The sequence below is a fragment of the Rhea americana genome, unplaced genomic scaffold, assembly GCF_003343005.1.
Source record: "Rhea americana isolate MKP2758 unplaced genomic scaffold, rheAme1 scaffold_120, whole genome shotgun sequence".
Classification (NCBI taxonomy): domain Eukaryota; kingdom Metazoa; phylum Chordata; class Aves; order Rheiformes; family Rheidae; genus Rhea; species Rhea americana.
Genome location: NW_028185262.1, coordinates 581266 through 608828, shown reverse-complemented (window position 1 = coordinate 608828; position 27563 = coordinate 581266). Strand labels below are relative to the sequence as shown.

The window sequence follows — 27563 nt, the reverse complement described above, 5'->3', positions numbered from 1 at the left end:
CACAATATTACCTTGGAATTTCAATTATGCCTGATTCATTCTTAGAAAGATTAATGAGACTCCAACTGGCACTTATTTCAGTGAGTGGCTGAGAGGATGCTAAGTGTCAGCAGGGAAAAATGATTATTTCAGACCAAGGATCACGAAGCTCGGCCTCTGGGAATAAGACTAGGATTTCTTGAAGAGGGACCAATTCCCCAGTTCTACCTCTACTTTGCTAAGCCACTATGTCCTGGCTTGCTTTCCTCCATTTCTAAAACAGCTGCAATGCCACAGATTTGTAAAGTGCTTTGAGATTTACAGATAAGAATTGCAACACAAGAGAGCAATGCCACTTCTCCAGATGCAGGGCAGAAATCCCAYAGGCCAAGTGAGCTTGGAAGAGCTTTATCAYTYGATGCCTTCCAGTTCCTGCAGCATYGTAGCCACTGCTTGGGTAGGTCAAGCCAGGTCTAGAGGCTGCTCAAGTATGGCACAAACACAGAAATGAAGGTCGAACTCACTAGCCCCCTTCTGCAATGTATGGAAAAGTATGTTTGCCTGTGATTTTGTAGATGTAGTTTGGGGAGAAATGTTTGCACTTTCCCTGGTTTCTCCCGTCCTCCCTCTCCTTCCCCAAAGAAGTGGTCTGCCATTCTAGATCTGCTCCTGCTCCTTTGGTACCGCATGAAGTGGGACAGTTTCAAAGCTGTAGGGAGCTTGGCAAAGAAAGACAAAGGTGGATTTTAGAGTGAAGGTAGGTTGCTTTGAAAGATGATCTCAGGATCCCGAGCTAAAAAGGGGCATAAAAGATTTATTGCCAATTGCTTTCAAAAGTTCAGTTACATATTTTTTTTTTCCATAGATTTCACTCGTTCAGAATCCCCTGGCTCATTTGGGGCATTTATATTTTAAAAACCTATACTCCTCTACTTTTAAAAGCATCTTCTGCTTTCCTTTTGTGTGAAGCACTCACAGAGACAGGGAGAATTGGGAAGCCAGTGGCACAAGGTGCCAGACCAAAAATAAATTGTTACAGCCAAAAACCTGCTGCCTAATCTCTTCCCAGTGCCAGAGAGTCCATGGGTTGCCTTTTTCTTTCCATCTTTGTCTCAGAAGCCCAAAGAATGCCCTTCTTTTCCCACTGCCCCCAGCCTCTCCTCCCCATCCCAACCACACTGCCCTGTCTCACCTGCCACCAACAGCCAGCCAGGTCCCCGMACACCGACGCACACGGGGAAACCCACAGCACTACCTACTTCATCACCTGGGTCCTGGGTGGGGTACACTTGTGTCCTCCCACCCCAGCCAGGCTCCTGAACTCACTTTCAGTCTGTTTCTTGATCTTCAGCGTTACCGTCTCTCCTGCCATTTGGAGTAGGTGAATGGCTTCACTCAGCGGCTTGCCCTTGAGGCTCACGTTATTAATAGCTAATATCCGGTCACCGACATGGATGGCTCCAGTTCTAGAGAGGAAAGATGCTGTTAGAAACGTAGAAAGGCAATTTGCCTTAGTGAGACAGGCCATTAAGTTCTTGCTTCAAGCAATAACAAATTAACTCTCAGTACTTTAAAACAGAATTGAGATCATGACTCGCTTTTCTCTTGGCACTGTCTACCACTAATTCCCTTATTCATCCCCAGTACCAGGAATCTGTTTTTCCTCCAATCTTTCAGCAGCGTCTATACAAACACACATGTGCGTGAACACAGGCACATCTCAATTCCCAGGCCCCTTGGTAACTGGGACTTTAGATCAACTTACATTCAGTTTAAATTCAGAACTTTTCAATGCCAAAGAGGCTTATATGCTAAAGGGACGAGCATTCCCAGTATGTGATGTCTACAGGTCTTCTTCACACAGAGAGCTGAAGGGCATATTTTGCACTGATGGAAAGAAATGAAGGACAAACTTAGAAACCCATAAACAAGTCCAGTCAGACTGCATGTGTAAGCTGCGAGCTGAGMCAGCTGCAAATCAGTTCCTAATATATCTAAAGTTCACTCCTATGCAGCTAAAACACTGATTTTCTCAGGCAGGATCATGCTAGAAGAGGTCAGCACATTTTGTTGCACAGCTCTCTTCTGACGCTAACATCTGCTCTTTGGTAAATAAATCCTCAGGCTTCAGGAATAGCTAGGAATGAATTAATGATTCACAACAATTCTCACTCTACTCCTCMATCCTTCCCTTCTGGGTCTACCTGCAGACATAGACCCATTTTACCTCCGCCAAGGCTTTGCTGTGCTGGCAGCTCCTGTACAGCAGGTAGTGCAGAACATATCCATCACCAGCCCTGGCAGCTCCAAAGGGACTTAGCACTCACTGCTCATCTGACCATGCTCATCGCACTGATACTACAGCTCCCTAATGGTAACAAGTGAGAGCAGCGATTYTCCCTTTCTCCAGCCGTGCTACAACGTTTAGCTAACAGGAACCTCAGATGATTGAGTCAGGAGGTGCCACAAATCTGGACTGTCATCTCTTTTTGTTCATGGCAACGTGCCTCTCTCCAAGGTTATATTTAGTCCATTAGGAGAGAAACCTGGATTGCTGCTGCTGCAGGAATAGGATTTCATATACGGTCGCAGATGAAACAGCTACTTATCTTTCCCCAAGATATGGAACTGTTTCAGGGAGGACAAAAGAAAGATTACAAATGTGCCACTGTGAAACATCTACCATAAGTAAATCAAATTAGGAAATGCAGTCAAATAGCAGGCAGAGCTGTTCAGTCTGTTCCTGTTGAGATGTCTGGACAGTACGTCATGATGGTCCCAACTGGCCACTAGATGTCTGTCTTGTACCACCGAAACCACACAGAAGCAGCCATTGGGGAAAACTTACGTAGTTCAAATAAATTATAGGTCAAACCACAACCAGAGTACTTGTCTTAAAAGTTTCATCTACACAGTCGAAAAAAACATTCTTAACTGCTAGCATACTAAAGGCGATCCTTTGCTTGCTGCAGTGGTTCAGCATTTAAGGGCCTTCTCCCATGGCAACGAAACCAGCCACTGATCTTTCATGGGAGTGCATCTCCTCCATCCTCAACACAAGCCTGACCGCCAATGTCTGAATAACATAACTGCTGTGCAGAAATTGTGAAACTCCCTCAGCAGGGGAAAATACAAAAATGATTAACAAGGAAGGTCACAACCAACCAGTTTTTCTCTTAACGGGGGAAAAAGAAAATCTAAATCCAGGCCACCAAGGGACGTCTCCCTCTCGTTTTCCAGGCATCACTCCACGGACAAGCGGACAGAAGCTGAGCGGGAGTTAGCCAGAAACAGCTGCTTTCTCTGTAACCACCCTCGTTCCTCTCTGTTCATCACAGGTAATCCTTATTCACCTCAAACACCAGCCAATCTAAAGACCTTCATGCAATAGCAGAATCAAGCATGGGGTAAGCTCTGAGGCGCACCCGGGCCACAGCGCCAGCTGCTCTCCAGATGGGTTACTGGAGAGSTGGCTGCCTGCACGCAGTGTGGATTTGCTCAGTGCATGAGTGGTGGGAGCATCCCAGCCCCTCTCGCTAATGCAGGTGGGTGCTGAGGACTCCTGGATCCCTATCTGCTTCGCCGGGGAGTATTAGAGAAGGCTGGTCAAGACCTTAAAGACATGTTCACACATCAGTGAAAGTCCAAAATTGCTCTTTCAGAACAACTAAACCTCAACCAGAATCTAACTGTACTGGTTCCTATCCCGGGCATACATGTTCAGGGAAGAAGGAAAACAAGCCCCGTGGCCCRTGCCGAGGTCACCTCTAGGCACTGCAGGAGGGGTGACAGAGTGACCAACAGTGGGAGAGAACCGCYGCTTGACAGTAACCCCACTATCCTGAGCCACCTCTGGAACTTTCTACAGGACCAGGAAGAAAAATGCTCAAGGTCAAGATAAAACCCAAGTCATTCGAATCTGGAGCCTTTTCAACTCCAACAGGCTGTCACCCGCTGTSATAAACGTGTGACAGGTCCTGGAGGACACTCTGCTTTCCCCGTTACCAGGAGAGCAGCACGAGCCACAGCGCAGAGCCTTCCCTGCCCCTCCACGAGCGCAGGCAGAGCGTCCCCATCAGCAGACACCAGGACCCAGCCTGCCTCACATTGCCACTGCCCAAACGTGTGCTGTGCTCCAACAAAAGCCAGGCACAGGTTCAGATTTAAACTCCAGCCTTGAGAAACCTCTGACACCCTCAGAACCTGGCTAAGAATGTCTGTGGCATGGGGAAGGGTATGTAATGGYAAGAAAGGGACATCTTTTGCCTTCACAAGGTCAAAGAAAGCCACTGCTTACTGCTGCTCCCAGGAGAAAAAATATGCAACCTTTCCTGCAGGCAGGCTTCACTGCAGCTTTCCTTCYCCTTCCCACCGGGAGCCAAGGTTACCCAGAGACCTCCCCATGATGCTCCATCCCCACACTGCTCCACTGGACAGGCACCATTTATTTGTTAGACTGTTAGGGTGAACATGCTAAACGATCCTGTTGCTCTTCTCAAAAGGTTTTTTATTTCTTACTGCGTGCCAGTTACCAATCAAAATTCAATAGTACTGCAGCACTTGCCTGCACTATGTTTCTCCAAGGAACAGACACTGATGTGCATCCAAGTTCAAACGAAGAACAGCCAGCGGCGCTGCAAAGGGACCGGAGAGCAACAAGGGAACAAGACTGTCTTCTGATGCCCGACAGCATTTGGGCTTTCTGTCTTTAACCTCTCCCACRCTGAGCAGCTGATACAGTGCAGAACTGCTATACAGAAAAGTCTTGGATATTTTATAGATCTGGCTGTTATTTTCCAGAAAAAATAACCGAATCTATAGAGGTGAGGCAGTGAAGCAAAATCCCCAAAGAGAAGAACCACTGCTGACTGAGTCCATCCTTCTTCCTTCTCAGAATATAATGAAATTCTGCTTCGGTACCAAAAGAAAGTAATAGAAATGTGCAGCACTGCAGGTGCTAAGAGCCAGGGAATTGAATGCAGAACACTGCACTGATTTGTTGTACAGCTCAGCTCAGAGGCTGGCCTAGAACCAGGGAAAAGTAAAGGATCAGGCCTGAAGCCAAACCTACTCAAGGCCTAGCACTTTATACCTACTTGCTCAGATGTTTTTGCTGCTGTTCTACTCATCAAGCATCAGAGAGTAATTCAACCCTATGAGAAGAGTGACACAYGGCTGCTGAAAAGATCTACTTACAAGTCACAGCTATGGTATGGATAAATTAAGATACAGCATATGACTTCGTTCACCTTAYCTCAGCAATGTTCTGATCCTTTAAATCCCATGCTGCACATATATTCAGACACACGAACACACACAGAGTCAACCTCCCCAGCTGCTGAAGGTAAACCTGCTGTATAAACGCCTGCTGCTCTGGTGCATGCCAGCCCTGCGCTAAGATATCTCCAAATGCAACAGACTGAGCAATGAGCAAGGACAGATTCCCCAACCCCTGGGATCTGTCATTCGAGCAGACTCACTGCTGTCGCAGCCACGAGCTGTAGTCCATCAGCACGTCAGTCCCAGCTAGGAGGCTGCAGGGGTTTTGTGGGCAGGCTGAGCACTCACTCCACAAGAGATAAGGTGGGGGAAACCAGGGACTAGAGAGCATCTCAGCAAAAGAGGGAGCAGATGAACCCTTTATCGTAGATGTTGCATTCAACCTGGATCTGACCCTTCCAGAAGGGCCTTGCTTTGAGCCTCTCTCATCACTGGGCCCTACCCTAATGGCACAGTCCCAGCCACCCCACACTTCCTGTGTGTAGGTCTGCACATCTCTCACCTGCAGGGCTGTCTCTTTGTAACAGTGCTTGTACCTTTACAGCACCTTTCCTTTTTAGCAGATTAACTGGCTAAAACGCCTAGRAAGGGTCCATGAAAGCAGAGGAATCTTTTCAAACTTCAAGATCCCTTCCTAGGCCAATACATTCTTCTGCCTCCTAAACCTCACCTTTCTGCCAGACCACGCTTAGTCAACCCCGAAATGACGATAGGATCGAAAGGTTCCTCTGTCCCGGAGATGGTTATTCCCAAGGGACCACCATATCGCTTCAGCTCCACTGTGTAGATAATGGCACCAGTTGTCTCCTGCTCATCTGCAAGAAAAAACAGGAATACTGAATTTTTAAATTTGACATATGAAATAGGTCACAGGAAAGATTTATAGCATTTAGAAGTAAAAGCCTGCAGTCTTTGGTTGTGCTCAGACAGAACAGAATTTTAACCTTCCAGGCTCCATTTAAGTGCAAAATAACAAAAATAGACTACAATCAATTGGAAAGTGGTGACCAGACAGGCTTCAGCTCTTATCTTTGTTGGCTTGTACTACCTATTGGGAAATGTCATTAAAGTGGACAGGCACCAGTTTGCATTGGGATTTCTATACCAGAATTATCTTCATCCTTCCTAATCTTCAATTTGACCAGGTCTTCACATTGCCTTAAAATCTGCACAGCATCCTCCATGGAGCAATTGTCGAGTCGGATGTTATCAATGGCTAACAGCTTGTCTCCCGGCTCCAAGGTGCCAGTTCTATGCAGAAAGGAAAAGAAAACTAAAAGTACATTTGTATTTGCCTTTCAGATCTTGTGATGCATTCAGTTCTGCAAGGGAGATGATGATATTAGCTTTTTACTCTCCTGGATCTTTTCCAGGAAACAACCACTAAGTTTGGGGCAATTATAACTTAAAGGAAGGACATTTGTGTGGAGCATGCATCGACCCAGAGTGAGGCAGGAAGTTAGCCACCCTTACTCTTACCTATTTGGATATACAGCCTGGGTGACATATAGCACCCGAGAAGGGTCCCTGACACATATTCTACTTTTTCTGCAAGGTCCTGCACAAGCAACCCTCCAGCAGCACTAAACTGTCCTGAAAGCCTTGCTCCCAAGGCTCCCACAGTGCACTCATTCGGTTCACCCAGGCAGGAGCTGAGATGCAGCAAACTACCTGATGGGCTGCAGCACGTTACGGCGTATGTTCGGGAAGCCCTTCACCATGCTCTTATATGAACTGATGACTGGGATAAACACTCCTCTCTCCTATAACAGCAGCACCTCTGAATCACTGCCCTGGCCACCTTCTCCATTAGCTCAGCTTCACTAATCTCAATACAGACAGTTTTATACCAAACTCTACTGCAGCTTAGGACAAACCTCTACGGTCAGCATTTCCTTAGCTACTGCAAAAACCCAGATCCAAGTGCTGCTGCTTGGATTTCTTTCTACCCCTTTTACTGGGCTGCGTATTTTGCATTGGTTTTGGCAGACAGAAAATCCTGCACTYACCTATGCGCAACACTCCCCTTCTTGATGTCAGAGATGATCAAAGGCTCTCCTGGCTTTCTGCTTGCTGCTGCAAAAGAGACAGGTGGACATGAAACTCAGTATTGAGCCTGTAATCTAGGAGGGGGTGGTTAATGTGGAGAAGGAGTTAAAGGAAAGGGAATTTACACTTCTTTGGCAAAACGATGCTTCACACTTGAAATGTGGCTTCCCTGGAAATCACACCAGGGAGGGAAAAATTGACTCCTAGCAGATATCTGTTTGTTGCTGCTTCCTTTGGTCCCCTCCTAAGCAAGGGGAGGCCACACAGAGCCCAAGAAGAATAGGCAAGATTCCTTGATCCCAGCACTACTAAACAGCTTTCTCCTCACACCTCTAACTAGAGACAGGGAACAAGTCAATATCTATGGCAATAGTCAGCCATTCCATAGGATTGCTAGCTACAGAATATCTRCTCTCAGTGCCGCACTAACGTAAACATCTCCACGGTCTTGCAGTAAAGTGGGTTTGGAAAATTTCTATGTGGAAAATAACCCAAGAAAATTTTACAAATGGCTTTTCCCTGTTGGTTCAGCTCCTCATGCCACTGCTTCATGCAACCACATAAATCACAGCATCGGTACTGCTCTCAGGGCTGGAGGTGGGAGGGGTTGTTTCCAGCCCTGTTCTCTCTTCTCCCAGACTGGTAATCTTTTCAGCCCACAAAAGACAAGTATGCACCTCCTGGAGCAGTTGCATTTTAAAATTTGCCTGTAAGACCTGCTGCTCTCTTGAGAAATCCAAGAGGGATTTATGTCTCGACCCCCTTCTGCCCTCTCTGCCATCTGCATGCCAAACATGCGCCAAGAGTACCCTTGTTGCCCTGCATCACTCCTCCCTGCCTCCCTATGCGAGTTGCATCATCTCGCTTAATGCTGACGGTGCTTCTTAGCAAAAACTGCACGGGATGGAACAAACTCRCAAGTGTCTGAACATATCCAGTGTAGGTCAGATATTAATATCTAGGAAGTAGATGGTATCAATCACACAGAAACCCACCGATCTGAAAAGGAGTCAGAGAGTGCTCCAGAAAGTCAGATAACAAAGGAATAAACGCTTCCTCTTACCAACACCTCTGTTCTGGCTTGTTCTGTTGGTTACATTCATTTATGAGATTTAAAAACCTTATACATGCTTTGCCAGTCACCTACTCTCTCCCTGATATAACTAAACCTTCTGTATTGAGTAGCGCAAAAAGACAGTCAATCTCAGCTGTAACAGGGTTGAGCATAAAAGTCAGGTCAGACCACAAACTGTGACTGATTATATGATAGTCATGGCAATGYGACTGTTGAACGATACAGAATCTGAAAGAATTATTTTGCCCATGTCTCTCTGAGGACCCACTGGTGCGTGGTGCCATGCAATTTTTGTCTGGAAACTCATGTCCAGCTTGTGGCTGTGAGCCGAAGAGAAGTAGAGGGGTTGTTCAGCTTCACTAAGGGCTYGTGTCTGTGCTGAACCTCTCATCAGCATGGACAAGCCAGCAGATACACCGACTCAAGCCGGAGAGAGCTGAGCAGTGGGAAGGAATGACTAACCATAAACAGAGGCTCATGTGGCTAAAATCAATGTAAAAAACACCAGAAGGTGTCTCACATCCATCGGGTCACCAGRAGGAGATCCAGAAAGCCATAAGTCATGAGCGGCTAGATGCCAGCACAGGGAGATGTGCCATTCTGTATCTACCACTGCTATACAACTTCATTCAACATCAAGCATGGGCTGCTGTCCAAGACCTTAATCCAGCTCAGCTCAGCTGTTCCCATGTCTTCCTGAACATGAGATACATCTTCCCTGCTGAGGCAGGTGCGTGGAGCTGCAGTCGAGYGGCTGCGGTGGAGATCCTGCTAGCAGACCTCCTCCACCCTCTCCCCACGAGGCCAAGCCCAGTGTAGTTACATGTGCAGTCGCTCCCTAGCCTCCTTCTGTCAAAGCCATCCAGGTTAGCTCAACTGTTTCTGCTGCACGCTGTGTTTATTCATTTCAAAGCAGAGCTGGTGTGACAAAAGTGGGTTAGAAAACAACTCCATAGCCCAGGCAGTGGATTCAGGATGGTAACCTCCAAACCCAGCCCAGCCATGGCAGGAAAAATGGGTCCAGAGACCACAAATATGCAAAGGAGCAAAAAAGGAGAAAAAAAAGCATAGGCAACAACATGCCTCATGCTCTGCAGAAAAAGTATTTTACACAGCATCCATCTAACCAACAYGGTGACACTCGGGATCATGGTCATGGTGGTCAGGACTGGAGCAGAGGGCTAGACCCCATCCTTCTGCAACTCAGCAACAGCAGTCAGCACTGTACACGGCACCACTTTGCTCATAGCAGAAGGGAGAGTGAAAAACAYAGTGCTTTATCCATTAGGAACAAARCAAATTTTAAGGAAAAATTGTTTTTTAAACTCATACTTTCCAAACAGACTTCATGATATTTTAGTTAAATGTATAATGGTAAATTGCTTCCCCTACCAGCAAAGGGTATCCCAACTATGCTTTAACAAACCGGCAGCCCTTCATTTTTAAATAATCACTTAGTATAACATTGAAAGGCTTTATAAAATCATCCTTATTAGTCAGTACCTACAAAGCTGAAAGGTAAGTTAGAATTAATGAATAATTCTCTCTTAAGAGGCATAAGAKTCAAAGTTAAGACAGTGAAATCTCAAAGTACTGAATAATGTCAATTTGAAAACCTGCAGTTAGTAACTCCCTCATTTTGCCTTTGGTCTCCCAAAGCCCTTCCCTGCCTCTCAAAGGGAGCATCGAGCTGAGCTCATGTCGTTCTCCTCCCTCAGCGAGGACGTGGCTCTTCAAGGCATGCAGAAACCCGCACTGGTCTCCCCTGCGGGCACTCGGGTTTGACCTGCATCCACCAGGGCAAATCTCTTTTAGTGGAAGTAGGTCCTTTTTCAGATAGATTCATATTTTTGGCAGGCTTAACAGCACAGAAGATAGTTTAAATCTGCTCCAGTGACTAGGAGAAAGCTTCATAAATCAATAGTTGGTGAAGCTGGAAGCACGGGGTGGGGGAGAAACTCCAAATGAAAACACTGTTTCGCAGTGGTGACAGGGCAGCGATAAAAAGGCAAATTGATCAATACTGTTATTTACTTTTTATAAATTGCTTTCAGTCTCTCGCCACCTCTGCTGGGGTTCTGGCTCACTTGGCATTTACTTTATGATGGATGACGAGGCCAGAAACACATGTCCATTTCGTGTTTTTAATAGAATGTGTAATGACTCCTACTGGTAAATTATTCCCCTCCAAGGAGCACCAGACCATAACTCAATGCCTCCACGCTTCCACCAGTTATAAATGCCCTCTGTTATCRATAAGCCAAAGCAGCATCATTGACATACATTTTGTCAATGTATAATTTAAAAAAAAAATGTAATAATGTCCTAAGAATACATTTATGAAAACAAACATTTATAAAGGGGGAAAAAACAAACAAAAYCAGGAACTCAGTAATTCCAGGATAGCTAAGCAATGGGAAAAGGAATAAAAGCAAATCTGAATCAATTACAATAAAGCAGCAACGAAAATCAAGTCCCTTCTACTCACCTTTTGCCTGCATCATTTATTAGTTTTAGCAGCGGGTGCATAAATTATCAGTGCTTGCAGCAAGCAGGATATTTACATCACTGTAGATCTATTTCCTTTCAAAATCTCCAGGTAGCAAAACCATGACAGAATACCTCACTTCTATAAAAGCATCTTTGTAGAATAGCTGCAAATCTCACTTGAGGCTGCAAGCGAGCAGGGAAAGGGCTCAGAGGCTGCAAGGGGAACGAGAGCGGAGCCGGCGCGCTCTGCCAGGCCGGCAGCAGCTCCCAGGTGAATCCAGCGCCCACAAGCTAGATTTGGTCGCCTAACAGAGCCACCTTCTTGCTGGGACCGCGATTCCACTCCTTGAACAACTTAACTGAAGTTATCTATGTACCCAGATTCTGTTTTTATCATCCACAGGTGGTTATAATAGCTACTCCTTATCTCTAGCACTTCACATCAAGGACACAGGAATTGACTTTTAAGATATATAAGGGTAATTCTACAAACACGCTACATAAAGAAKTAATGTATAGCTCAAATAAGTGATAATATGAATACCTGCTTAAATAGCAGCAACAACATACCCGTACCCTGCAGTGAATTTCCCAAATAGCCCTTGGAGAGGGTATTTGAGACAGACAAAAAAAGGAAAACAGAAGCAGCAATCTTTCATGTAATCAWCTATAGTTTTCAAGAGGCTAATAACAAGTCCCTATCTTGTTTTAAGAGGTCAGGTATTGAACGATTGGGTATTCCAAGAAAACATAACTATTAGCTTCTTGCTGCTGGAGATTTTAATTTGTAGAAGATCTACAGAAAGTCTGCAAAGGCACAAGTATATCATTCGAACTGAACGTAAGCAGAAAGGCAGAGCACTGGTGGTGAGCGCTCTGCTAACGGAGATGAGCAGTGCAGGCTATTGAGAGCCAGTTCTTCACGGTAGTGTGCAAAAGCCTCACYGTGCACCTTGCACGCACGCGAGTCGGAGCAGCTCAGAGGCCTCTGCAAACCAGGGCGCTCCYGAGCCCTCTCGCTTCCGCGCTCCAGGCAGCGACACAAGCGCGCACGCACCGTCCTTTCCCGAGGAGCCCTTGCTCTGAAAACCAACGCAGCCGTCGCCCTGTGGCAGACCTAAGGCACTGGAGTGCGCAGAAAAGGGGACAGGTTTTACTGGCTTCTTGTGGCAAGGAGTTGCCATGCACACGGCGGCTCTGTCGCTTGCTGATCYTCACTCTGCAAAAGCAGGAGACTGAAAGGGAACCTGAGGTGCCGTAGAAATACGGAGCAGAATTAATGAGAGCCTGAAGCCTTGGACTTTCCGTTTATCCTCTGGGGGAAGAAAGGGGAAACAGCACTACCAGCAAATGTCTGCAGTACGCTTTCTAGCTTGCTTTGCTACGCTCTGTTTGGGCCCCAGGAAGAACTGCATCCTGAGCACGCAGACCATGCACGCAGAGCACAACCACCCGCCTTAACCAGAAGCGAGCACGGACCCGCGCGGTACGTCACGCCAGAACCAGCAGCGCCTGTCCTTCTCCTCGTGCAAAAACCACTTGGATTCGTGGTCCTTTCACGAGGCTTCCCAGCAGATTCCCGGTTCCTTCTGCAGACAGCTCCATCACACGCATCTTTCAGTACATCCGCCAAGAGCCCTACTCTCCCCCACCAGCACCCGACCAGCTGTAGGAGCCACAGCTCAAGGCAAGCTCAATCGCCTTTATTTCCATAGTGCGCCTCAGCAACGCTTTTTGCCTGYGTTAAGAAGGCAGCACTAACCTTCCTAGACAGACAAATCAAGTACAGTTGAGCTGGCTGAAACCAAGAGGTAAAACTCAAGGGAAGCAATTCGTCTCCAGTGTAGCTGCACCACAAAGTTTTAAAACAAACCCAATTCTGTGGCAACTACAGCGCAGAGGCACTTGTACTGATCCTGCTGGGCTGTCATCTATTCAACCTGTCCCAGTCGTACAGTGAAGGACACAGAAATCCAGTGTGGGAGACCAGTTTGCCAAGTCCTCTACCCTGAACACAAGCTATGGTCCTTTCCTTGTCAGGAGGAAGGCTGTAAAGGCACTTCTAGGTCTAGATCAACAGCACTGAGAGGAACTGAACAAAACAGAAAAGAGCTGTTTTTACCTCTTTTCTCATGCTGCTTGCATCACTCCTGCACACACATCATGTCCCTGCAGGGAGGACTTACTGTAAGGCTGCTTATTTTGATGTTAATGTTCCAGACTGGTGTGTTTATCTGCTTGGTCAGAGGCAGAGTGACAGCATGATGATATAATTCACTAGGGGTCACATGGAAATAGGTTTTATGGACTAATATATGAAGACAGAATCAGGATTCAATTAGCATTTCATACTTGCCCCCACATTTTCTGGATTGTTGGTCAATAAGCAGCCAACAATCAAGTTTTTTGCTAGTTTTTGCTTGATTCAGCATAGAACTGAAGTATATTTTTATGTTTATGCATTAATTAACGTCCTACAAACATGTTCAACAATCAACAAGATCAAATCTATTACACTGTTAAAATATTGTTTTATACTTGATAATGGATATCTATCTATTTTAAAACTAGTGATCAGTTCATTCAATTTTTATTCAACAGTGATTTTTAAAAAGCGTGTGAAATCAATTTTTTAAAACTCACATGAAAACATTTTCAACACAAAAATACACTTGAAGCGTAAACGCACCTCTGAAACAGATACCATTTAAGTGAGACTCCAAAAATTAAATCTGGCACTCTTGTTGGTAACCTTCAGGTGCCTTTTGCTCTCCAGCCCCAGTCAAACACTGAGCTTTGAAGCTTAAATGGGGTGAAACCCTGGCCATGCTCAAGCCAGCAGGAATTTGCTATCAAATTCAGCATCCTTCATTTCTCCCTGAGATGATGCTGAGATTTTAATACTAACGCTAGGAGCAGGGCACCAGGCTGGGGAACCCACGGCAAATTCTGCCTCAGCTGTTTCCCTATGTCCCTGCTTGCCTGCTAGTGAAATGGTTTTACCGATGCTCTACTATGTTTAGAAAGCACTTTGATATCTTCAAAAACAGGAGTTGCTACTAAGCCAAATATTAAAAATTGTTATTTCTTAGGAGTATTCTTGTAACACAAATATGGGAAGCTGGGAAGAGAGGGAGAGAAAAGAACACAAGGTGCAAAGTCACCTCCCTCCCCCCAGTCAACATTAGTATCATTCCTAGACAAAATTGGACAAAAAAATCCACTTAACTCACTGACTAATCCTGTAAAAATTGAGAGGTAATTGCAAATAGCTTAACTGTTTTAATGAAATCCAGGTTTAAAGTGTCCTTAGTGACTCAATTCCCCAGACAAAGCTGAGTTCATGATCCTAAAGGCTCAGACAGAAGATCCCATTACTGCAGTTTCACAGGTTGCTTTGTTTCAGCTGAGATGTGGTAGTTGCCTCTGGGCATGGCAAATTGGAGATAATGCAACTTAGTTTATCCAGCAATGAAAGAGGGATGAGTGATGCAAGACCAGTTCACGATTGCCATAAAGGAAAAGTTCGCAGATGTAAGATGTAGCAAGACCCAAAGTTGGCCAGAACTTAGGGATAGACATGCCTAGATGTCTCCACGTTATGTCCTCTACAAAGAGGCCAAAAGTTCTTTAAATGAAAAACATGCATCAGAATAGAAACCAAGATAATTAAATGGGAGTGATGTAATGAAATCAGAATAGAAAGGAGAAAGTTTATGCCTTGTTCTCTGGGTGCCTAAGAAGTCCCGATAGGCAGGTCTTACCCCTTCACAGTGGCATTTAGTCAATGTAATGACTTTCTCAGTTGGGGCAAATCCTGCCCAGCATCCCCTTGCCCCCGAAGTCCTCTCATCCCTCAGAGGCCCATCTGCCTCTTCCTCCTCTTGGCATGAGCAGTAGTTTTCCACATCTGGATGATGGGACTCACTTGCTCTCTTTCCTCCAACTTCTCTCCCTGGCTGCCTCCTTCACCTGCACAGGTCCCACTTGAACCAGGTAATTACTTATTAAAGCAACAAAATATAACTCTGAGCAAGGAAATAAAAGCAGTATTACTAATAATACTACCTGCCGCACACCCCAGCTGTTAAGGTGCCATTTGGAGATGGTATCTGCTTTTCTCTTCAGCAGTCAGCTCTTAGAAGCAGGAACCAACCATCTAATTTAGGTTGGAATAAATCACAAGCATTGTGAGTGCTACTGGGAAACTGCCCATCATTTTGTCTCTCTCTGCTGGGCCCCTCTGATGAGCTAGGGTAGACACTAGTAGCTCTTGCAACCAATAGCAAAAATCTGAGTAATACTTACAGCTGATTGTAATTCCAAGCTCCACACCTCTTTTCTTGGGCAATTTAACATGGAAAGTACCACTGCTGGGTATGACAGACTCTGTAAAACCAAAAACAGACAAAAAGAAAACATGAGAAAAGAGAGAGTTTTCAGTTGCATGGATGGTGTCTTTGGAACCAAGAAAAAAAGACCCATAAAACTCAGCTTTATTGGTTCAAATAAGGTTAAAATAAATCCAAGGCTCTGTGGACTTCAGGTTAAAACTTGGATTTTCATTAAAATTGTGTGCTCTGAACTTCAAGCTAAGTGCTCATCTCACAGTGTACGTTGAGGTAGCACTGTCACCATAGAAGGAAAATTTTTACAAAGCTGCACTTTAGCATTAGCCAGTACCTTTAGCTCCATTCATGTTTCAAGGCCATAAATTAATATAGATATTATTCTTATTAATGAAAAAAAATACTTGAAGAGCAGGTGGTTTCTTCACTTACTCAATAGGTTTACTTCACGCATGCAGCAATAGATGACAGGGGATTTATAAAAGCACTAAAGGAAAGAACTCCCATCTCAGTGCACGTCAGAGAACAAGAAGAAATGGAAAGGGTCTTTTCACAGGATATTCTCATTCTTCTTCTGCCCAGATCTATCAAAGACCTCATGTACTTGTATACACACACTCCTTCCTATGGGTGAAGAAAAGCACTGAGATTGTCTGGCCAGTGGTAAGGAGTAGGAAATCCTTCAGCACCTTACCTGCAACATCAAATTCAATTTCAAGCACCACTTTGTTAGAGAGCGCAGCATCACGCAAAAGCTGGTTGGCCTCCTCCATGGTCCCATCTTCGGTTGCAATGCCGTTGATAGAAAGAACTCTGTCTCCTACTTGCAGCAGCCCACATCTGCAGTCCAGATTGGAAAAACAGGGAAGGGGGATGAGGAGGAAAGAGAGGAAAGGAGGAAAGAAACAACCCCACAACCAACCATGAGTTACTTTTGCCAGGCAAATTCATTATAAGACACACAGAGTGGTGACAAATTCTGACCCAAGTGGCCCCAAAGAGATGATAACTCATTCTGCAATGCCTGACCCAGTGCAAAGAACCTGTGGAAGATCACAAGACTGCAAAGTCATGTGGTTTGCTTCACCTTCAGACATACTCAGCACCTAAACAATCATTTTCTGTCATATTTCTTGCAATTTCCAGGAAAATAAAACAAACCCTCCCTCTCCTAAAAGTCAACACCATGGCCATGAAATGAAAGTGATAAATGCAAGAGCATGTGCCCTGCTACCGATTTAAAGGTACGCAGCTCTTCCTGCACGCCTGAGCCCGCTGGAATCCAAACTAATGGCACTGAAAATTGCACGGAGTCCTCTGCTTAATACATGGCTAATACTGAAGCTGCAATCCAATGAACTCATTGAAATGTCTCAGCAAATTGGATAATCATTTATCTCTTGTAATTGCACTTCTAGAAGCCAAATGTACATTGATACTGTTTAACTGCCTTGAAAGGCCAAAGTTATTCTGATGTGACAGCCAGCCAACGTAACTGCAACTGGCACTTTGGGCTTTTTGGTTTAGACTCTTCTCTAAGAGCACAAATCAGCAATTTTTTCACTTTAGAAGAAAAATAGTAATTGCAAGGCAATGTTGGAAAAGTACAGCTACAGGATAGTGTGCATCTTGAGACTCCTCTACACTTAAAAGCATTTTTTTCACATATGAGCTGCTACTTTCACTAACTRCCCTCTTTTTTCCTTCTTCATTTTTTAAATCTACTATAAAACTAGCAAGACAATCCTACACATCACTTTCCATAGCTAATCTGAGCCGGCCCATGACTCTACAAAGCAAGTACAGTGTTCCCCACGACTGGTCATGGGGCAATGGTTACTCATCTTCTTCCTTCTCTGACACCTTCTTCATCAGTTGTTAACTATAATCCCACCTTTTTGGATTTTTCTCTCAGCAACTGTCTATGGCCTATGAAGGCCATCCATTTGAGTACAGCTTGCAAAAGTGTTGCTCATCCACTATTACTGTAAGCTACAGACTGGTCTCCAAAATAGATTCAGGGATAAGGGAAGGAGCCTAAGGTTCACCTCTACATTTGGAGTCCTTTTACTGCAAAGGTTTCCCAGAAGGCACTGAGCTTTCTCCAAAGAACCTTTATTTTGCTTCTATTAAATGATGAAGCACTTCCTTTGCCTCCCCTCTTTTAGATGTCAGCTTCCACTGACATTTCATGGAAGACAAGTTCTCTGTTTTAGTAATCATTCCAGCCACTCTTCATCACTCATACAGGATTCAATTGTAAGAAAAGATGGTACCATGGCTTCTGGCCACATAAAGAAAAGGGATAGTGGGTGCATTATTCACCTCCAAACAACAGGATATAAATGAAAGGCCACGTTATCAAGAGAAAACACATAATCAAATTCAAGAAAAATGCAGAAACACAGAAGTTTTTGCCTGTGGCCCATCAAAAGCTGAGACATGAGCCAGTCTGGAAACAGTTTATAGAGATTATTTTACTGGTAGGAAGGAATTCACTTGCAATGTATTTATGTTGCTGCCTGAGTTTATGCCATCCATGGAAAACTGCTGGCTATTTCATGAGATGTAAATTCAGAAGTGCTTGTTCAAGGAGACTTGGATTAGGATAGATAACTCCATGGAGTATAAATGAAGTCGCCCTCGCAAATAAATGTTGTCAATTATTTGAAGTTTAATTACAGTCCTTTACTTGTAGATAAACAGTCAAATAGATATTTCAGCTTATAAACGTGAACCTTGAGGAGTATGACAGAGACGTCTTGTCCAGCACCAGACCCCTCTCACTCCGGCCACAACATCTGTTTTAGAAAGGAGGGATCAACATCTGCAAGCCAGCGACATCAATTTATCATTTCAAGGTCACACTCAACCTGTTCTGACACCGCTGTTCTGGCCTCAGGGGCTGGGAGATCAGAGATTACTTTTACACAGCATCGAAGTAAACCACTGCCACCTTCCTCACCTGAGCTGCTTTCTCAGTTTCTTGTGCTCTTTCACTCAGGGTAGCTCTTCCAAGGTATTTTACAGCTAATAGCTCTGTTAGGCCAAAAATATTTTATTTCTTTTTGTATCAGGCTTAGTTAATCACAGTTGCTTAAACCCTTGTCTTGCAGGCTTATAAAAATTTGCAGAGTGAAGCCACAACTGCCTGCATCCCTCAGTGAGGGCCAGGAGACCTGACGTGCCTTGTTAACTCTTCAGAATAATTTCATAGACATCAGCTTCATAAAGTCATGTGTCCTTGCGTTGAGAGCATTGTCGTGACAGCCAGGGTCCCCAGTGTCCTTTCTTTAGCTCTGTTGCGGAATCCTACAAAAACCTTTCAGATGATTTCACAAGAGGTAGCGTAGGACATGTCTCTCAGATATGCAGTCTGACATCAGAGTTTACAAAGCACTCTGAGATTACTGGAGGACAAGTAATTTTAAATCAGAAAGAACAAGAACACAAGCATCTCCTGCAGTGAAAGATAAACCTACGGATGTGTTGCAGTTCAGGACTGGAAGGTCTCCCCTAGGCTTCAGAGATCTGCATTTCTTTGTGACACACTCCTTGGGCTCAAAGATGGCAATGAAACAGCTAAAGTGTCTTGCTAGACATGGAGAGGTGCAAGTTTAAGCCTTGGAAGGCTTGAAGGAGCTGAAGATCTCACTTAAGTGTCATTAAACATCTGCCTGGTCACTCCAGCTGTGGGGCAGCAGCTGTAACTGCATCACTGACTGTAGAAACTGATGCATTGTGCCCTAGCAGGCTCCTGGGTTAGCGTGTGCAGGTCAGATGCATGCACATCTGTGTGTGCGTGCACACCTGCATGTGTATCTTTGTGGGTAAGGTGACATCCTAAAAAGCCCAGAGCTTTGCTGGCAGCTTTACCTAGTTGCTCTTGTGAACTCTTCATACCAAAAAGCCAGAAATACGATGACCAAACAACTCTGTCTGGGCTGAGCAAAAAAGCATGTAATGCAGAAGACAAGATTGATTTCGGCTACCTAGACAGAGAAGCAAGATACTCTCCCACTGCAGTCAATGACAGCTGGAGGAGGATAGACACAAAATTATGGAAAAGCTGCATGTTGCAAGGCAGCTAAGGGGGGGGGGGGGACATGCGGCGTCTTGTTCCACTCTCTCTGCTGATAAYAGGGGCTGAATCATGGTCTCATTTTGAGCCCAAAGGCTTCATCTTGCACTCAGTAAACAAAATACAGCATGGGGAGGGAGGTCTATTAGAACCTATCGGCTGTAAAACAGATCACAAGTCAGGGAAATGAGAGCTTTCACCTGAGACTGCCTGTCATAAGCTAACACAAAGCAGATACTAAATGTGATGCAATGCAGCTTCCTCAAAAAGGTGACGCTAATCTCTTCCCTGCACTAATTGGAAATTAGTGCAGCTCCAGGAGCCAGTAGTGCCGCTCTGTGGTGTGAAGCACCGACCTGAACCCCAAGTGCTTGGAGGCAGTAGAGGTAAGCATCCGCCCGCTCCCCTCCTCTTAGGTTTCGGCCACTCAAGACACAGCAGGCACACGATGCCAGGAGTGCTGCTCCGGACTGAAGATCGCCTCTTGGCAGCAACCCTGCACCAGCAGCAGAGGAAAGACTGCTTTGCAAGAGGTTAAGGAAGGGCTGGAGCAGCCTCATCCTGCACAATACTCAGCAGTTTGAGAGCATTATAACACTGCATGGGAGAACTGGCATTATTTTCACCCTACTGCCTCCTGTTAGTACCTGTTCTTTACTGGGAAAATCACTCTTCAAATGCATTGGGTCCTGGTACCTCTTGAATTGTTGTTAGTCACCCAAGAGACAGCTCCTCTAGGGCAAGACAGATGGACAAAGTAATTGTGGACTGTGCGCTGTGCAACCGCAAGTTTAGATTCTCAGTCCTTGCACAAGAGTGTGTGAACACACAGGAGAGATGCAGAGCGGTGAGCCCAATCCCTCCAGCTCTGCTGCTCACCCGCTTTTGCAAAGGGCAACGACTGCAGCGCCAGAAACGGCGTAGCCCAGCCTCAGCCAAGCACTGGCCTTGTAAACAGGAGAAAAACAGCTCTGATGTCTTTAGTTGCAGTTACATCAAAACCTGCCAAGAATAGGGAATAAGGTACCTAGCAAGGACAGAGCAAGCAAGCTCTGCATGACAGCAAGGAAGAAAAAGTGAAATGAAAACTTAAAACCACCTTTTCCACCTCACTGCAAACCCACTGGATTTGTCACTTCAAGATCGGGAGGAAAGAGAGCATTTTGCTGCCAGCTAGGAAGAGGAGCATGATCTAGGAAAGGGAGAAACACACTGCACAGATTTTAATCCCCAAATCAAATCCATGCTGCAGATGGAGGGAGAATTGCTCCCAGCCACCAGAAAGCACAAAAAGGCAGCTAGGAGAGCGTGAATCCTGCTGGGTGGGCAGCTGAGAGAGAGCGTGGCRTGAGACACATTAAAGTCAAGCAAGACCACACCACGGGGCTTTGCTTCTGCTCCAGGCTTGGCAAGAGGATAAAGCAAAGCCAGGCGGATTTCAGCACATCTCCCCTCTCCCCTGGGACAGCAGGCTTTGTTGCTGCCTGATTTCTAATATGAGTTTGGTGCTTKGCAATGTGAGCCAAATTCACCCTGGTAATAAGGGATTAAAAAAAAAATCAAAAAACAAAATACCCCTTTCATTTTTAAATCTTGTTTGGAAACAAACAAACAAACAAGGTGCAAGAKCTCTTTGAAACCCGTCTTAACCTGCATCATGCGGGACAACACTTTTTCCTGTGCCAGTCCCTTGTGCCAGGCCTGCCCACCTACCCTCGCCGACACCCATGACTCGCACTCGCGCTCTCCCTGCCACAGCATCTGCTGCCACACAGAGAGCCCGTACAGCAAAGACTGCCATTTTCCTATGCACGTGCTTTCCTTGTCATGAAAATACCGCCTGGATTCTCCAGCAGGTTTGGTCCGTGCTTTGTTTTCCTGATCTGCCGTGGGGATGCCTAACCACGAGGAGGCTGAGAGCGCCCACAGAGGTGTCTCCTTCCAAGGAAGGTCTGAGCAGGTGCCAAGCACTGTTGTTTCATTGCACCTCAGACACCACGAAGCAGGACAGATCGTCAGGGTAAATCACAGGCAGGAAGGGAAATCCGCCTGTGGGTCTAAGTGCCAGCAGCAGCTTTGGAGCTACTGCGGTTCATTCAGCAGGAACTCAGTGTGAAAAGGGCTCTCTTACTCCTCTCTATTTTATCTGCCTAAAGAAATCAGCTCTCCGTTTTATCCAACAAGAGTTAAAGCCATACTGGGATCTGTTCTGTTCAGTAACAAAGCCCTGKTAGAGGACACCTGTACTACAGCAGCACAGAGACACCCCAAGACGACATCAAACACACCTAGTAAAGGTGTAGGAAGCAGCTTAGCCACCGCAGTCAGAGCTCTTGAGCTGAGGCTGGGCAGCTGGCAGAGGGGTGCTTGCTCCCAGGACCCGAACCAGCTTTGCAGCTAGCTGAGTTAATGCTATGCTATGTTACCCTGATTACATTACATCTAAGAGTTATCAAACACATCAAATTTAGCTAACAGTTAAGGTGTCTTTTTAAATGGAGAAAAAGACAACAGGCACAAAGAGCCGAGAGGAGCATTCGGACTTGCAAACCAAGAAGCCCGCACTTTGCCTGCTGGCTCACTCCCCTGGAGATCAATGCAAATAGGTATAGACATCAGTACCGCTCCTCTGTTTGCTCTTTGCCCAGAGGCTGTTTTGCTGGAAGAATGAGTAAATGCAACACATCCTCCTTTTGAACCACCAGCATCTTCTTTGGGGGTTTCAGACTGGCTTTCAGGCCCGCATATACAGCTGGGCTCTGCTGAAATGAAACTGGGCAGAAAACAGTTTCCTGGGCCCATATGTTTAGGTTTTTCCCCATTCTGCATCCAGACAAAAGCTTTATCTTTCAGAGAAAAAAAATGGGAATGGCTTGCTCGCTCTCACACACAGACACACGCTCCCTTCCTCCTCCTCCCAGAACAGCCATAGCCTGGTGCCAAGACGTTCACCTGGGATACGAGGGAGGCCGTGGTCAGCCGACGAGTGCAGAAATGGCAGTGACAGTAAACCATGCCCAGTGAAGAATGGGAGATATTACAAGGATGATAGTAAATATCTAAATGAGCCTCTGAGGAGAGAAAACAAACCAAACCATGAAATGTTCATCAGCAGCACCATCAGCATCCAAGGGCAAGGTCTCTAACCTCTCTGCCGGGCTGTCGGGCTCAATAAAACGGACGAGAGGTGGGGAAGACAGGGTTTCAGTAGCAAAGATGCCTCCCTGGAGCTGAAGTCCAAAGCCATTCAAAGGGTCTCCCCTGAGAACGACCTCTGTCGTTTCCGTGTGGACAATCTGCCCGCCAGGACCCACCGTGCTAGAGGCCAGCGACACTGAAAGGAGGAGAGAGGTAGAAGGTCAGGGTCACCATAGGCCTCATGGGGTGGCTGCATGCGTCCCTGGGGATAGCTGAAGCTCCTTAAAAGGGACATCAGCAGGAGGCAAGGTGGCAGTGCTAGCACTTGCTGTGCAGCAGAAGAGGGCAGTAGGGATGGTCTCGCAGGGCTCAAAGAACAAGGCTCACACGTGCAGAGAGGAGGAACAGGGAAGACTGACGCTGCTGCAGAGCAAAGGTCAGGGGAAGAAGGTAGCAAAAAAAGAAAAATTAAAAGGGAGAGAAGCTAAACCTGTTGCTTGATCCTTCATCTTGGAGAAGGCATGTGTAGGGAAGAGACTGTACTGACATCAAGGCATTGAGTCAACGTAACGGGTCTGGTCACAGACCCTGGTGTAGCTGCGGGAGGGCAGCAAAAGAAGAGGGAGGCACCAATAGCACTGGGATCAACAATCCTACCCTGGCACTCTGGACACCTTGTTAGCAAGTGCAACAAGGCCAGTGAGGTGAGCACTTGCACCCCTTCCAACCAGGCCCCAGCCCGTTGCCACTCTTACACGAACTCTTGTGCTCCTTCTTTTTCTGTCTCCTCCTCATCATGGTGGTGCGGGGGCTCATGGGATGGGAGCTGCGAGGTAGTGTRTTTGAGTTCTGGCAGGGGAAGCCTTGCGCATTCATGGTGGGAGACGAGAAGTTGGCAGCAACCAGAGCTGGGGAAACAGAAAACGCATTACAGGACATGCACAGAAAAACATGGCAGTGCCACAGGGAAACAGACCCTATGCTAGAGACACATTTATTGACTAAATCAGTTTGCTGGAATCTGACTCAGACAATTAGAATTGGGATGTGGCTTCCTGAYAGGAACAGCCCTTGCCTAGTTGGACACTGGCTATATCTGCACGGCCATAGAAAAAGAGGTTTCAAACATGTCAAGCRGTGCAACTTGCCAGCTTTATATTTGCCTGGTGAGCAGCTAAATGGGGCTCACAGCACTTGTACCATTCTCAGGAAGAGCATGTCCACAGCCCTCTCTGTGTCTGACCCATCTGCTCAGGTTCACACTAAAGTGTTTGGACATCTAACCGGTTCAGACCAGCCCTTTCTACCTAACTCAAGGGCTCAGGCTGAGGTGAACCCTTGTCTTGAGCTTGAAGGTCTGTAAAACAGATGAGGGGCAAGAGTGGTTGTGAGGAGAGGCTTAGATCCAAGAGAGACATCACTCTCTGGGCGTATGGGCTAAAGCAGTGATTCCAGTTACTGGGGCATCTACAACAGAAGCGTGCAGGTCACTAGGCAAGAAACGTAYCACAGGTGCAGAGCAGCCAACAGAGGATTGACACGATGGCACTAATGAAGATTTAAATATAGAGAAACGATGAAGAAATGAGGGACACTTCCCACTACAGAGCYGGTGCTAGAGGTCAGGTTATTAAAGGAACAGAGGGGCATGACAGAAATGAACACATGCAAAGGCGGGGCGGCATTGTGCATGGGGGTTACATTTGCAGTAATCCTGGCTAGGCGTCTGGTTCCAAGTGGGTGTCTTGCAGTGGCCAGGGTGGTGGGTGTGACAGTAGTTGACACAGGGGTCCCAGCAGTGGTGATGRTCGCTCTTCTGCACTTTGACTGATGTCACCCAAGGAAACAGAAATCACCGCAGACAGGGAGGAAAAGGTAGAGAAACAAATGGTAAGAGGCACAAGTCAGGAGCTAAAGTCCACTGTTCATTTCTCTCTTCAGTAGAAAAGACAGACTTGTACTCGCTCAGGACAAGTTAGGATGCAACAACAACATGTCAAGTACCAGCAGCAAGAACGCACCCACATCCATACGTAACCTCACAATACTTGATGTGAGGTGGCAGAAATCTTCCCCTTCCCTACGAAAATCTCCACATCCTGAGCCAACGGCTYGACTAAAGCAAGCTGGCAGCTCGCAGATGTCACTACTATTTGCAGTCTGTTGTGCAATGTGCAAAAGCTCCCTCTAACTACAGGTTTCCAACAGAGGCCATCAACACTACTGGGGAATCCTCCTTGTACTGCTTCCCATGTCACTGCATGAGCTACCCTCCCTGGGACAAGGCTGAATGCCTCCCAGACATGCCAAGGCGAGTTTTGAGCTCTTTGCTTGGCTCCAGCATTTGATCGTTTCATAGCTCCTGTGGCCAGGAATCCAYTGCAGGGTGCATGTATGAAAACAGAGGAGTAGTGGAGGGCAGACTCCAGCTCACCAGAACAAAAGGGACTTTACACATTGTGGTTTAAAGGCAATTACACAGGCTCACCTACCCAGGAAGAGAAACCAMAGCTATGGCCAAGAGTAAATGAAAACAGTGCATCAACACAGCAGTCTCCCTATTGAAGGCCACATAACCGCTTTAACTTCAACCCTAACCCCTAACCCAGCATGCATTGGCAGAGATCTATCTGCAACATGACATCCTGCACCAGAAATCCCTTGTCCCAGCAACCACRGCTTTACAACACCAGGTCACAATGCCACAAATCTCTGAAATACAGGAGCAAATATATACCCAGACACAGGTACCTTTTTCTGTTCTGCTTGCAACTCCTTTTAATCCTCATCAGCACAAGATTGATTCTACTTTTTATGCCCAGCAGYACTGGGTTCTCAGTCCCAAATCCCTGTGCCATGCCGTTGGCATCTGTTTTCTTCCAAGAGAAATTACTAGCTAACAAGCAAGATTGCAACAGTTTCTTTTATTCAGCTAAGCATAAATGGCATACCACAGCAGAACGTCACTCAAGACATGTTTTATCCTACAGCTCTTAATCTTACACTGACTGGCAACTACTCTTCCTGGATAAAATCTCCTTGGATCTGCACTTCCCAAGCGGCTGTAATTGCAGACAATGCTAGTAGCACCAGCTCTTTCTGAGGGTGCAGATCTCAGACAGGAACGCAGCTTAACCAGTGGGTCCACCCAGAGATCTGATTTAAAAGTCACCTGCTAGTGACTTTAGCAGTAGAAATCCATTTCGTGAATGCACATCACAGGCATCAAGCCACTGAGGTCAGCTTTTCTGACCAATAACAGTAATTATTTCTATGTCCTTGCTAAACATCTTTTGAATTTAGCRCTTATTCTATCAAGCTCTTCAAAAGTTCATTTCCAGCTCTGAGGCTTCTATTTTGTAAATTCACATTCAGAGGGCTTTTAAAAATAAAAATCAAATAAATCTATGTAGCTATGTCTAGAGAAAAAGGAGAATGTTAACTGTACTTAGAAAAATTAAATACTTTAAAACCGGGGACAGCTTATAAGCATATAAACAAAATCATCTAAYCCATTTGTAGTAATTAAAAATCTCCCATTTGTCTACAAATTCTTAGCTTGTATCCAATACAACAGATAAAAGGCCCGTGAAACTCGGACACTGGTGCACTGGGGGAAGAAAACGGATTTTGGACATTTCTGTGATAAAGCCTACAGCAGCCTTCCCAGAGCTTCCTGCCTCTTCCTGCCTGCATCCCTGCCTAAGGTACTCAACCATCTTGGCATACCTCCTGGACACCATCCTCTCCCTCCGATCTTGTGAGTAGAACACAAGCTTCCCCACAAGCTCCCCAAATGCCCCAGGAGCCAAAGAGAAAGCAAATTCAGTTTGACAAATCSTGTGCTTCAACATTAGACCTAATGGACCATATTTTTTCGTGACAGYCAATAGTGCTGAGCAGCCACAGCCTCAGATCTCTCTCCACATACTCAATAAATGGACTTTGATTGCACTAGAAGTCACATTCAAAAAAACATGACAACAAGCCACATATAGGCACACCTTGGATGGACTTATTAATGAAAGTACCAAACAAACATGTAGTCTCCTCTGTTCAGYTGCTCTCCAGTAGTCAGTGTCATTAGGCTTCAATCTCCTGCCAACCATGACAGTCTGCCTTCCCATGGCCCATTTTTCCTTACTGCTCATGTTTGCTTCCCACAACCCTGTGAAAGCAGTCTGTGGAATTGGCACATGGTGTCTATAATGGATAGCAGAGCTTCTCGTAGATCCGAAGTGGGTTCCTTAACTTTGGTGTGACTCCTCAACTACCYGTCACAGGCTGTGCGATGCAGCAGTTGGTTATGCCACCCTGAAGCACCGTTCAGTGATCTGCTCCTCTTGTCCAAACCATGCTACTAAGACCTTGCTTCTTTTTTCCTGTCCTCACCACCTCCCTTCCCACTCCCGTCAGTGAAGATTTGAGCCCCAGCATTGATCTCAAACCACATATCTCTGCCTCCTAACAGCAGTGCACGTGAACAGCATCCTTCCTTATGATCCTTTACTTATTAAAGAGTTTAACTAAAAGTGGTAACAATTATTGTATCCTTTATATTTTTATGTTTTGCAATTACTCTTACAAGTTTGTGCTCTGGATTTCTGCCACAGTAGACTGGTCTGATATATGAGATTAAGGGGAAAGAGGCTCTGAACAGAGAGTTGTCGCTCCACAGACCTTCCTTCTCTGAAACTGCTGCTGAATGCTTATATTCTGAAAGGAGATTAGGACCAGAGCATTAATGGAAGAAGGAGAATAGTTCATTTTAACAGCCAYTGAAAAAGGATTATAGCTTTCCATGTTTTTCTGGGCACAAAGGTCAAGTCATTCTTCCTCTTTGTTAAACGGCTTTAATTCTGCACAAATTGGACTAGACATGTATGAGATTTACTTCTAGACACGGAGATGTTATTAGATTTTATGTTTCACTGCATCATGCTAAAGAAGATAACACAAATATTTTCTTCCTGATCCCAAATTGCCTTAGAAGAGGATAGGAAGAAGAGTTGTGCCTAGGGCTACTGCACAGAGGCATTATCAAAATGTACATTCCTGAGGGACATTCATCATCCGGGTGACTGGAAAAGGTAGCAAAAGCAGCTGGACTGAGCAGTCAATG

The 27563-nt window shown here is 45.7% G+C and overlaps 1 protein-coding gene across 1 annotated transcript in view; it reads right to left on the bottom strand.

The window, feature by feature from the left end:
• GRIP2 (glutamate receptor interacting protein 2) overlaps positions 1-27563 on the bottom strand; it is an 88835-nt gene that overhangs the window by 17898 nt on the left and 43374 nt on the right. Inside the window, exons 10-18 of the mRNA XM_085324713.1 lie at positions 24143-24268; positions 23197-23349; positions 22451-22637; positions 15917-16062; positions 15182-15262; positions 7269-7335; positions 6365-6510; positions 5930-6074; positions 1306-1445 (exon numbers count right to left, since the gene is read on the bottom strand). Of these exons, the coding sequence (XP_085180839.1) occupies positions 1306-1445; positions 5930-6074; positions 6365-6510; positions 7269-7335; positions 15182-15262; positions 15917-16062; positions 22451-22637; positions 23197-23349; positions 24143-24268 (1191 nt within the window). The remainder of the gene's footprint in view (positions 1-1305; positions 1446-5929; positions 6075-6364; positions 6511-7268; positions 7336-15181; positions 15263-15916; positions 16063-22450; positions 22638-23196; positions 23350-24142; positions 24269-27563) is intronic.